Source organism: Xiphias gladius, chromosome 17, assembly GCF_016859285.1.
Source record: "Xiphias gladius isolate SHS-SW01 ecotype Sanya breed wild chromosome 17, ASM1685928v1, whole genome shotgun sequence".
In the NCBI taxonomy this organism is placed as follows: Eukaryota; Metazoa; Chordata; class Actinopteri; order Istiophoriformes; family Xiphiidae; genus Xiphias; species Xiphias gladius.
Window position 1 is genome coordinate 18,549,282 of NC_053416.1, and position 13,248 is coordinate 18,562,529.

Sequence of the window (13,248 nt, forward strand, 5' to 3'; positions counted from 1 at the left end):
TTGCAGAGGTAAATGATGCAGTGGCTTGACATGAGACCAGCACACCCGAATGAAATCATGGCTTGAGGTAACAAGTTCGATTCATTTGCAATGCCCTTCTTTTTAGTTACGCTTCTTTGATTTTGGATGACATGCTTTTCTAGTGGACGGTTTATTTGTTAGAGAATAAGGTGTATGCCTTTAGAGCGTTTTAGAAATTTTAATACCACCTTAACAACCTCAAATCCCGTGCCACTGTATTCCTCAAAAAACTAGCAAATAGCAGTGAGGTGAGCAAATTCACAATCACAGCCCTTATGCAACAACCTCAACAGCACATTAGAGATCGATCTCTCTTGTTGTACACATACATGCACACAAGCAAAACCCCTCTGTAAATATGTGAGAGTGTGTGAAAGAAGGAGAGCACTGAGTGGAGGAGACAGAGAGCAAAAGAGGATTTTGTTAATTCAGCATCTTCAGCGGGGGGATTTGGGGTCTTTCTCTTACCAAGGACATATGGCGTAGGAGTGCTGTTGAGGAGAGCGGGGAGGGGAGGCGGGCTGTGGGGTGTAATGGCTCTAGTTTGGTGAGGCTTGGGTTGCAAACAAAACAGCTGAAGAACTGGCATCAGCCGGTCAGCCCTCCGTAAGAGACCTCAGAGCTAGATGGCACATGATTGAGTGGCGCAGGTGTGTCTTCAGTGACCTAGAACAGCCAGCTCAAGCATGCATAAACACACATACTGTACTCACACAATCACAATGCATCACCATATACACTTACGTCATTGATAATATAAATGTAATTCTTACTGGTGCAGGTGTGAGGGTTCTAATGCAGGGAAAGCCAAACGTGTCTTTCTTTTACATGCATACTTGCATACCAGTGCAATTATAGGCTAATATCTGGAATGCTTTTATACTGTACATTCTGTAGGGATCTAGCATTTTAAATTTGCAATATTTCTTTTCACTTTGAGTTTATGTTTGATCTCATAAAGATGCCTGGGTAAACATCATCCATATATGTCCCTGTGTACTGTACATATCTTGCAGGGATAATCAATATTTAATGATGTAATTATTAATAAATGTGAGCATGATTATGATGAATCATGGTTTAGTACTCAAATGAATTCAGGTAGAAAGAGCAGCTTTGTCAGTACCTTAGAATGATCCCTCCTACTTGATTTCATAAATATACTGTATTATAGTGGATTATTTCTGTCTTGAGCTGAGGAAACATCAATAGTGACACAAATGTAAGAGACATATACAAAATTTTATAAACATGCAAACGATTTGTAAAGACATTGGCACTATAATCTCACACAATCCACAACTCACTTTTCTGAGGTCTTAAAAACAATATTCTACTTTCCATCCCTTCTTCAGCAGCTCCTACTATAGACTGAGGCAGTTTTATCAGGTGAGAAACAGACAATCAAACCACTTCCATCTATTTGGCCAGATTAGTACATCAAGAAAACAGTGTGTTTCTCACGCACTCTTTATTATTTTCTCTTGACATTTTCTACCATTGCAAAACAGTATATTGAGCCATGGTGATAAGTAGCCATCTGATTTATGAAAATGTTAAGGAAAATTAATGAAATAAAAAATTTTTGAACTTTTTATTGTTGTGATAAAATAAGACATATTGAACTCTTTTGGTTCTAAGTGATTGTTATTATATATCTAAATGGCTGATGTTACTGTAAATTGTATTTAAGACTTCATTTTATGAAACACATGAATAAGGCCAGTTGATTTTTCTGAGACATGATTTAGCCAAACTTGACTAAAGCTTTGTTATTTGGCTTTGAAATGAATATCATAATGAATTCTAGTTGACAGGTAATTACTAATCTGTAAAACATGAATTAATAATGTATTGACCATAAGTGCAGACAATATAATTAACTCATGAAACCATCATACCAGCATTTTCATTTATTTGTCCGAGTTTGGGTGAAGTCAGTAAATCAAATCACCTTGTATGTTGCCACAGGGCTTCAGTGTTCTGGACAGCAGGTTTCCCATGAGCGGGAGGTTGTGAGTAATCGAATAAGAGTGATCCTGTAAACATTACAGCATGATACCGATTTTAAAAAGTGTCTGACATGATAGGCCTAACAAATTAGATTTTCACTTTCACACCTACATACTGCTACCCATAACTGTGATTTCATTTTGTTCACAAAGATAATTAATGCCAGTGGGCTTGATGCTGAAAGCTTGCTGGCAAAATCTGTCATAAATAGAGCAAATGTGTGCACATTGCAGGCAGTGATGTCTCAAAATAGAAGGACCTGAACAAAGAGAGGTGCCATTCTTTCAACAGCTACAAAGTGGCCTAGTACTGTCAAGGGAGGGTGTGGCAAAGCTTAAGGATTCCTGTCTAAGCGTTAGCTATATAAAATTGTTATATAAGAATTACACTGACATTATTAGTAATATACAGGCATTAGACAAGAAGTTAATTGTGTCAAGTTAATTGTAGGCTTCTACTGGGAGAAACTGAATATAAAACATATAAATCAAGTAAATTAGATAGATAGATAGATAGATAGATAGATAGATAGATAGATAGATACCATATTCATATCTATATCCAATTGAAACCAGTGAAACCTGCCTTCATTGTGCATTTACAGGGAAAAGCCAAAAAGATTTGGTATTGCATGTTGAATACTGATTAAAGAATAAAATCGATCATTTTAAAATGTAATCTCACTATTAGTACAGGCCATGTTCAGGCTCCGCGGCCAACTCACGATTGGGATTATCATAAAAATTGTTTAGGAGGTGAGATATGGCGGTGGGGTAAGTACGCCCACTTGTGGGTTTATAAAGATAACAACAAGCTCCTACCAAATGAAGGTTATTGTGGTTTAGTCTTTGCCCACGAATGTGTTCAAGCGATTAAATAAAGGTGGAATATCCTTCAAACAGTGCCATTTTGTGTTAAATTCGTCAGTGCGTTGCTCCGCCACAGGTCTACTCTTGTTTTTCGTTGTGTGTGTGTGTGTGTGTGTGTGTGTGTGTGTGTGTGTGTGTGTGTGTGTTTTGTTTTTGGGTTTTTTTCCAGCGGTAGAGGGCAGCATAGCAATATGCCAGTGTTAACTTTGCGTATGAAGAAGAGTGGCCCTGGGAGGCTAGCTGGTAGTGGTATGGACATGTCAGGGAACTGGCAGTAATGCTAACTTGGCTGCAGTAGTTTGTGAGTTATCCAAAAGTGTCTTGAAGCCTAAAGGGGTGAAACCTCGCCAGCTGGCCCGTGTAGAGGGTTGGAAAACCGGTAAAACGTTACGAATCCCGGGACCTTTAATATCTGACAACAACTGGTTAGCTAGCATTAGCTGGCTAGCTGGGAAGCTCCCGAAAAGTAACGTCAGGGCTTGTTTCATACAGTCATGTCTTCGGCCGGAGACTTCGGAAACCCTTTAAGAAAATTTAAATTGGTCTTTCTCGGGGAACAGAGTGGTAAGTCTGACGCTAACCTTAAACCTTTGTCGGATGTCGAATATGAATTATTCTCTGGAGGGGATGTAGCCAACCCTGGAGTTTGATGCGTTGATCGGGTGATTAACGTTAACCAGTGAGCTAGCTAACATTAGCTGCATAACGTTAAACTTCGCACACTGATAGCATTGCGACACCGTAACTTGTTACCGACTGCTTGTCCACGCTGGATCGACAGAAATGCTACGTATTTTCTTCCAGATAAGTCATATCTGTGGAAACTGACTCGTTCGTTCGATAGCCAACTTGCATAGAAGGCTGTGATAACATAACATTAACCGAGGGGGTGGTAGCTAGTAGAAAGTTACAAGTTTCAATGAAGTGGAGAAACAGAGTTGTTAAAATACTAAAGGTACTTTCAGTTTAATAATACTATTTGTATTTCCTAAGTAGAGACTGCAGTTACAGGCTAAGTTATTGTTTTTGCTGCTGTGTTCAGAAAAATGCTGTCAATCTCGGTTAAAGTCCACAAAATAAATTTTACAGTGATTACACAGATCTCATCAGTTGGTCTACCCTGGGAGGGCATTTCTGCAGAGAGGTGATGCCTCCCAAATACCAAACCTGCCCAGCAGCATTCCTTCACTCTCCCTACTCATTTTCCCATCCATTTTCCAGCCCAACTGAACACAGGGTGTACTTGTACTGAAAGAAGAAGAAGGAGGCAGGGAAGTTGTCTAGTTTCTGGTTTCAAAGGCAAAGGTGTGGGGTCGCTCATTATATCGTCCAATACAGTGCTTCAACTGTATCTATCCAATTCCACGGCTTTGTGTAAAGCATGCCAACACAAAGCACAGACTAGTGTAAACTCAATTTGGGGCTTCATGTAGAACTGGGATGGACCGATCCAAATTTTTTCTTTCCCAATACTGATTCTGATACCTCAACTTAGGGTATCTGCTGGTAACAAGTGCAAATATGTAGTAGTCTCTCATTACGCCGTCTTTATCCCAAAATTAAAACCAGTGTACCTAACTGCATGAAACTCATTGGGATTGTTTTTGTTCATGGTAACATGAGGCCTGGCTTTGCTTTGATGATAAAAACAGTTGGCGACCTGCTGTGACAAATAATTTAGATCTTTTGGTTTAAAAATATCCAATCTGCATAATAAGGCCAGTATCAGCATCAATACAGATCCAGCTGATCTGATTGTTGGATCCTTAGTGTAGAAACATGATATGGTAGTGTAGTAGAGGCGACAGTTTCTCCTTTGCCAGTAACTATATTTCTATAGGTATTGTGTCTGGTAAGATAAGACAGACACTCAGTGATCAGCTGTGATTCCTTGCAAACAGCAGTATTGGCTTTGCCCATGTCCTCATCCATTGATGCACAGTGTAACTGATAATGTAACTCGAGCTCAGCAAACTAATGTTTGGGGCTGGGGAGCTCTGTCTGGGTATTCAAATCAACTGTATTAGTGTCTCTCTTTGGAATGATGCACTAAAAGTAAGGTTTTACTAGTAAATATCAGCAAAGTGGAAAGAGGTTTTATGAACCAGTATACAGCTGCCATGTTTTGAGAATGTGGTAAATGACATTATAGGTTCCCTGCACAGATTTGGAGTATGAAAAATCCTCAAAGTTGGGCGGAACACAGAAAGACAAAAAATTTTAGAAGGGAAGTAAATTGGGAGCCGGTCCCAACCCTTCCCATCTTTCTACATTCCTCAACCCTCCAACTTCTCCTCAAATACTTCAAATGATTGTGCGCCACACCCTTTGATGGACAAGAACTTTCAGAGGGGAGTGGGAGTTGCATGACCTGCTGCTGTCAGCTGCTGTCCATCAAAAGGATTCTTCAACTGTGGTTCATGGATAGTACAGAATTCTGATGTTGGTACTTAATGTTGCTTTTTATTTATAGCGGGAGATAATCCATCGCCTTTGAAGTGTTTTGCTAACTTTTCATATTGACAGCAAAGTTGAATTTCAGCTACTTTGAATTTGAGCAAATGTACACCCATCTCATCACAACAAGCTGAGAATAATATGCCTTGTTTATTAATACTAGGAAACCCTTTCACTCCTCACAGTTATTCAGTTATTACCGGTCAGGGGTTTTATTTAGCCTCCGTTTTTTTTTGTTTGCAGTTAGAGTTGAAACAATTGGTTGATTAAGCAGTAACAGAAAATGAACAGAAAATAAATAGGCAACAATTTCGTTAATTGGTATAATTGTTTATCAAACAAACAGCCACTGGTTCCAGCCTTTCAAATGTGAGAATGCTGCTTTTCTGTGTTCAATATCATTATAAATTTAATATCTTTGAGTTTATGAATGTTGGCTAGATAAAACAAGGAATCTGAATATGTCAGCTCAAAGGGTATTTTTCACAACTTTACTGCATTTTTTTGACTAAACAATCCCTCAAAGAAATATAATAGAACAGAATCAATAAGTGAATCAATTATAAAAAATAATCACTGTCTTCGTCATGATAGTAACACACTATTTTGGTTATTTTTGAATAAGAAACTGAGTAACCTGCAAAACTGAAGTGAAAGTGCGATCACTGTGCCTGTACCATTGTTTATGTTTGTTTTTCAGTGGGAAAGACTTCGCTGATCACCAGGTTCATGTATGACAGCTTCGACAACACTTACCAAGTGAGACGAACCCCTCCATCTTTTTTAATCACCATTCATACAGTCCACATTATCCTAATGTAACGTTGATTGAAGATGGCTATGAATATTTAACTATTTCTTACCCATTTTCAGGCCACAATAGGAATAGATTTCCTGTCAAAAACGATGTACCTTGAAGACAGAACAGTAAGTTTTATTTTCATCACTACTAGTGTTAAATCAATCCTCTTTGTTGTTGGTCAATGTGGTCCTTGTCCAGATTGGGGAAATTCTCCAAGTGACTGTAAGGCTTTGGTGTTAGGAATGTCAAGGAACGCTCAGATACTGATTTCTAACACAATCTTTTGTTTGTTTTGTGTGTTTGTTTTTTGTTTTGTTTTTTTTTAACAGTTTAGTTGTGTTCTTTCTAGCAAACACACACTGCCCTTGTAGTGTGAGCTCTACGCCGTACTCCCTGGATCGTCCTCCCTTTCTCTGTTTGTTTCCTCCTTCAACACAAGTTTTCTTCCTCTCCTTCCTACCCCTCCATCTATTCTCTCCATTCCTGTTTTGAAATGAAACACCTTACTTGATCAAGAGAGGAGGGTTGATGACAAGTGAAGGGTGATTATTTATTTCTCCCAACGGGCCCAGACAGCTTGCTCTTTCTGGTGGTCATTCACTACCTGCATGCACTATGCTCTCTCTGTCTTCTCTCTGTCTTCTCCCAGTCGTCTGACCTCATTTAGTTTCCTTTCAATTTACTTTTTGTCACCATAACTTACCTCATTTCTGACCTCGGTTTTTCTTGTTTTGTTTTCGTCCATTCTGTTTTTTCGTTTTCTCCTCTTTTATTTCTCCTCCCATCCTTTTCCCCTTCCTGCCCCACAGATCAGGTTGCAGCTGTGGGACACGGCAGGGCAAGAGCGATTTCGTAGCCTCATCCCGAGTTACATTAGAGACTCTGCTGCTGCTGTTGTAGTGTACGACATCACAAGTAGGTGGACTACCTGTGCACCTACCAGTCCTCTGTAATGTGTACTGTGTGTAATGCTCAGAAAAAAATGAGTGTCTGTTCAAATCCACTTTAATGCTAACTACAGATATCAAAAATGTGTTGTATAATGTGATGCAAGCACACATTTCATTTTCATTTTAAAAAATCCGGTAATTCCATATTTATAAATCAAACGTGGGCAAGATGTATACAACTTGTAGTTCTACTTCCTTATAGTCTTCCTGTCAAAAACTCACCTGTTTTCACAGCTGAGGTTTTTTATCTCCTGAATACTGATGCTCTGCGTCTGGTTTCTCCCTCATCTTTCTTTCAGACGTCAATTCCTTTCAGCAAACCACAAAATGGATTGATGACGTGAGAACGGAGAGAGGAAGTGATGTCATCATCATGTTGGTGGGAAACAAGACAGACCTTGCGGACAAAAGGTAATCTGTTCTTCCCTCCTCCTGTGTCTGTGCAAACGGGCTTTCTACATTAAGAGAATACTAATAAAGTCATTGATTGTTACTGCTCGCCTGTCAATACTGAGTTTCTCAGCCCTTCCAAAGGCAGCATTCAATTAGATCCAGTTATCTCTGCCCTTTGTGGATGTCAAAGATGCAACTGTTTTTTTATTTTTTTCAAACTAGATGCCCTCCTTCGTTTGTTTCATCCAAAATTGTTTGAAGATAGTTATAATTTGTTCTTTAACCAATCAAACTCATGAGTAAATTGATAGTTGTCAGCTGTGATATGTGATAATATTTGATCTGAAAGTGTCCACTGTGTAATCCACTTTATCTACCTGTTTAATGTAGTTGCATTGTCTTTCGCTGTGCATCTTTTAACCCCCTTATCTACCACAGGCAAGTATCTATTGAGGAGGGTGAGCGGAAAGCCAAAGAACTAAATGTAATGTTTATTGAGACTAGTGCGAAAGCGGGCTACAACGTAAAGCAGGTAAGAGTGTGTGTGTGAGTCGTGCTCCGTAGTCCTGCTGCAATGCTGCTGCCTGGGCTCCACCTCCAAAGGTCACCTGTCAAAATCAGAGGTTAAAGGTCTAAAATAGTAATTTTGTAAATTTACTACAGTAGCTGTTCCAGCAGATGGATTTTAAAGTCATGGTCTATTTTCTGTCCATAGTTCTAAAGGAATAGTCCAACATTTTGGAAAATAAGTTTATTTTGTTTGCTTACTGACAGTTACATGAGAAGATCGATACCATTTGCATGAATGTACAGTAAATAAGTAGCTAGAACCAGCAGCTGCTTATCTTAACATGAAAACTGGAATGGGGGGGAAACATCTAGGTCTGTCCAAAGATGAAAAAATAAGCCTATCAGTGTTAAAGCTAACTAACTTTTCTAAAGCTCAACTTCTCTGGGACTAGTAAGTTCTTGGAGTCACCACTGGTTGCCTGGGAGCTGGTCCAGGGCCAGAAATAACCTCCTGGAGAATAGCAAATTGACATTTTTACACTTTATGTTTATAATTAAACAAGATATAAAATGTTAATTAGTGAGCGTTAGAGGTGCTGGTAGGCAGATTTTGGCACCTTTGGACAGAGCCAGGCTAGCTGTTTCCTCCTGTTCCAGTCTTTATGCTAAACTAAGATAACCAGCTGCAGGCTACAGCAACTTATTTACCATGCACACAGGATTGTGGTAGCAGTTGTCTGATCTAACTCTCGGCAAAATGTCAAACTCTTACTTTAAGCCTTCTCTTCCTGTTATGAAATCTCAGCTGACACAATGAACAGCCAAAGGTTGTCTTGGTTAACTTTTGGTATTGGGCAAAGGTGACAGTAGCAGCAGGAAGGAGCACGACTTATTAATCCACTTCAACATAATCACAGTCTGTATTTTTTTTCCCCTTTGTCTTCTTGTCGATGTCTGTGGTGGTATTTGCGTGTCCTCATGGTTGATTGTGTGTCATGCGTGGTTACTCGTGGCTCATCACAGACAGATAACCACAGAGGAGGGAGAACAGAGAGCGAAAGAGATGAATGTTCTGTTTATTGAAACAAGTGCAAAGACAGGCTACAATGTCAAACAGGTAGAGCGTGTGCACCTTTTTGTGTGTGTGTTCATAGTGCTCATGCTCTCTTCTGATTAGCTGCTATTTCACACACGCATGCGTGCCTAAAGGTGTGCTTTAAACATTGGCTGTCTCTGGTCATATGTGAGATGTGCGAATTTGTTTTTCAAGCTCTCTCCCACTTGCTCATAGTAATGTAAATTTAAATTGGCCAGCCTTTGATACAGGCCTAGAGGTGGGTCAGGGTTTGCGAATCAATACGTCTCTCTCCAATGATCAGCACATGAAAAGAATTGTGGAATCTGCATGTAATTAAATTTAGTTCTATGTGATGCTGTTTAGTGGCGGGCGGGAATGTTGAGCATCGTCCTACATTCAACACACTTTTCTTAAAATTCACGTGAATCCATCAATCACTTAAAATCCTCCAAGCTCTATCAATGGAAGGTCTCAGTAAGGCACAGTTACATCCTCTTTTCAAGCCACTTCTGCAGTGAAGAAATATGGCCTTGCAGTAGTTAAAACACATGTTGCCAAATTCAAATCAAATTCTGTGAAGCTCTGTTGGGCGTCTTCCTCTGTATGAGCTTCAAGTGGTCCTTGTGCTAAATCATGTAATAGGAAAATACACAGCACACTATTTTGATTTCAACTTTTGTTTTGGTCATGCTGTGAGTATGTTTCCTTGTCTGACAGAACGCATCTGCTTCTCTTTCCCTCCAGCTTTTCCGTCGCGTGGCAGCCGCCCTCCCTGGCATGGATACCACACAGGACAAGAGTAGAGAGGACAGTATCCTTTGTATACATGTCAGTGTCAGCGTCTGTCATGACAGAAGAGAGTTAGGAGTTCTCCTTGCTCTCTTATGTCATGTGGATAGTCCCTGCCAGGAGGAAAATCTGGTTCATTGCTGTGACAGCTCGCTATTGTTGTTTTAACCAATGTGTCCTTTTTAGATCCACTTTACCAGTGAGGACACACGTTGTGCTCCAACTCACTGACTGCTTTAAGGCTCATTTATGCTCAACATTAGATACGTGTACGGACTCTGTGTACATTACGTCCGCGTTAGTTCACTTTTTCTGAAAGGTTATGGATACGGCCAAAACAGAACCATACCACTGGCATTGTAGCCAATAGTTCAATCAAGACACAACAGTAGGACACGACGAAAAAATGTTTAAAAATGGTGGAACTTTTTGGGGAGAGGTTGTGCGAGTTGGTCAGAAATATTAAACATTTATATGATGTTACTTCGTACGTGCACAGGGACAAACAGTTACTACAGAACAGCTGGGAGGAGATTGGATGGGAATTACATACATTTGTTGTTGTCAGATATGTTTTACTCTGAGCTGCCTTCTCATGGATTTATTGCTTAACATCCATGCTGACTTAAAGTACGAATGGAAGTATGTGGGCAGTGACAGTTACAACGTTTGAAATGGACGTATCTGTTTTCGTAAGGAAAGGGAGCATAAATGAGCCCTTACTGAGTTTAATGTTAAAGGCGTACTCCACCAAAGATCTATTTTTTGAGTATCAAATAAATGCTAGGCTAGGCTTAAAAGGTGACTGAAAGGTTTTGTAGGATTTTCCTAATGACAACAGATGTAGGCAGCTTGGATTTACAGCAATTAAAATATAAAAACATTGAGAAAAAAGCAGTCCCTCAAATAAGAGTTCATCTGTTTTAGCTAATTATGTTCGAAACTATAGCGAGGTGTGCTCAAATGTACAAGACTTATAAATAATCATAGTCAGCGCACAAGCAAAAAAAGAGGCAGGAGCACTCTGACAGTTAAGCAGCGCGTGTGTCTGGGCCGCCTGGAAATACGAGACAGTCTTAGTCAAAAGGACAATCACAATAAATAAAATCTTACAGAATTTGATATACAGTATGTAGCAACACAGCTCATGATATAAAATGTTTCCAGAGAGAAAACATTAGAACAATGAAAAGGAAAGGTGTAAATCAGATAAATGTGTCAAAGTGACTTTTCTTTCTTTTTTATATATTTTTGTTATGGGCTACTTTAGTAACCCTGTTTTTTGTCTTTATACTTTTACATAATCAGGGTTAGGGATGGGCTTTTTGATGTCCCGCAAATAATTTTCTAATTTATATTTTGTACAACAATTTTCTAACTGCAAAGTGTATTTTATAAAAAACAAATGTGAAACATTTTTCTACATATGTACAAAAGGTTAAAATGTTATCTCTATTAACTCATGTCCGTTATCTAGTTCTGTTTAGTACTAATAACTCCTTAATGTACATTTTGAAGTTTATTTTTTCCCCTTCTGTGATGTTCCTTAACTCCTAAACCCTTCAGTGATTGACATTAAGCTGGAGAAACCACCAGAGCAACCCGTCAGTGAAGGAGGCTGTTCCTGCTAATGCTGGCCTATGTCATGGCTAAATAATTCTCTTACTTGCTGTTTCTCAAACCCAGTTGGTTTTTCTGTACCCTTCACTATACCCGCCTCTGTGTCACAGCCTGAAAGAGAACACTAAATCCGTTATCCTTGCCATTGTGGAAATCTTGCGCGCTCATCGGGATTCTCTGAAAGTCATAAATCACTTAAATTGAATATTTGCACTGTAACACACATACATTGAAACAGTATTCACAGCTGGAGCTCAGCCTTCTTTAGTGAGCTCCTCTTGTTTGTCATTTCAGACGAAGATGGTGGCACACTGCTGTGGTTTGTGTCTAAAGATGACTTTTTGAACCAAACTGAACAAAAGAAAATGTTTGTTAAAGATGTCAAATCGAGGTATGTGTTTAAGAGTGAGAATATTCTTTGAAAAGTTTATATTGCTTTAAGCTTATCAAGCACTGTGGATGTTGTGTGCGTTTGTTAGTTAACATAATTTGCGTTGTTGCAGTTGATTGGCAAGATTCATTCATGAATTGTGTTAACAAACTTTTATTTTTTTTTAACTGGAATAATATGTGGATACGGTTGTGTTAAAGTAAATGAATACCATATTTGGGAGATCTCAGTGTTGACAAGTATACTGTACAGACACGATATAGCTGAAGATGGAGGCGGCAGCAATGAGCTTATTTTAAACTGAGTTTGTGCTTTGGGGTGCCTGCACACAAACAGTTCGTGCAGTCACAGTTCTCCCAGCATGTACCAGCATGATATGACAAGTCAAAACACTGAAACCACACAGTCAGTCACCACTGCATGGTCTCAAACCAGAAAAAACACACATCAACTACTACAAGAGCCACACTACCACTACACCATCCACATTACCGTCCTTCCTCTATTCCCACAATTCTCCCTTGAGATGGGTTACTTTTACCCTGGTTTCCATTTTCTATTACCCTTTTATTTGGATAGATCTTTAATTTTATTTTATTTTTTCTAAGGACTACACCTATCATAGTTTGAATCTTTCTTTGATGATAGTGTTTGAGGAGGATTTTCTCATATGTTAAGAGTCATAATCATAAAACCCACCATAAACATTAGATATGGAGATATTTGCCTTTTGGAGTTTAATTGTAGAGGGCTTCCTTGGCTTTGGTTTATAGTTAAATTTGGTATGACGTTTTACGAACACTTTAAAGAGTATTTTTCTTTTGCTTATTTTTATTTTTTGGCATTGATCTTTTGTTAGTGATTATTCTACATATGTATTTAATCCACAATGATTTGTAATATTTATTTCTGTTGGATTCATGTTTTTTTTTTTTTAATGTCTGTTAATATCTTCACTTTTGGTATGAGTCCTGAATCACTAATAAAATATGCATCCATCTGGACCACCTTTAACAGAATCAGTAGAGAGCGACTGTTCCCTCCACCACTTCTAGATGGCAATTTGATCACTCCGAAAATACTGTGCAATTTTTGTGTGAACTCGTGGAGGAGAGTCCAATTTGTATACATAGTAGTCCCTAACGTTTGTCTGGAATGGTTTTAAATGAAAGAATAAAAATACACTTGTCACTGCTGCTGAAATTCATGTCGTATTTGACAGTTGTAAGGTTAAGACTTCGTGATTCGCATGGCATTTTTTAACATCTAAATTATTGATCGAAGATGAAACACTTGAGTATTTCAGAGATGTTGATCTGTTTCTGTTAAGTCTTCAGTCTGGGTCTCAGTGGTGG

At 38.9% G+C, this 13,248-nt stretch overlaps 1 protein-coding gene across 2 annotated transcripts; it reads left to right on the forward strand.

The window, feature by feature from the left end:
• Positions 1-3,094: 3,094 nt before the first annotated feature.
• Positions 3,095-13,106, forward strand: LOC120802373 (ras-related protein Rab-6A). 2 transcript variants are annotated; one of them, XM_040150116.1, is made up of 8 exons: positions 3,095-3,467; positions 6,061-6,119; positions 6,234-6,287; positions 6,972-7,077; positions 7,412-7,523; positions 9,039-9,132; positions 9,838-9,904; positions 11,449-13,106. In XM_040150116.1, exons 1-8 carry the CDS (start codon positions 3,398-3,400, stop codon positions 11,511-11,513), a joined length of 627 nt encoding a protein of 208 aa, XP_040006050.1. In that variant the 5' UTR covers positions 3,095-3,397; the 3' UTR covers positions 11,514-13,106. The 2 variants fall into 2 exon arrangements, with proteins under 2 accessions (XP_040006050.1, XP_040006049.1); XM_040150115.1 differs by lacking the exon at positions 9,039-9,132 and adding an exon at positions 7,944-8,037 and having other exon boundaries at positions 3,099-3,467; positions 11,449-13,105.
• The last annotated feature ends 142 nt before the right edge of the window (positions 13,107-13,248 follow it).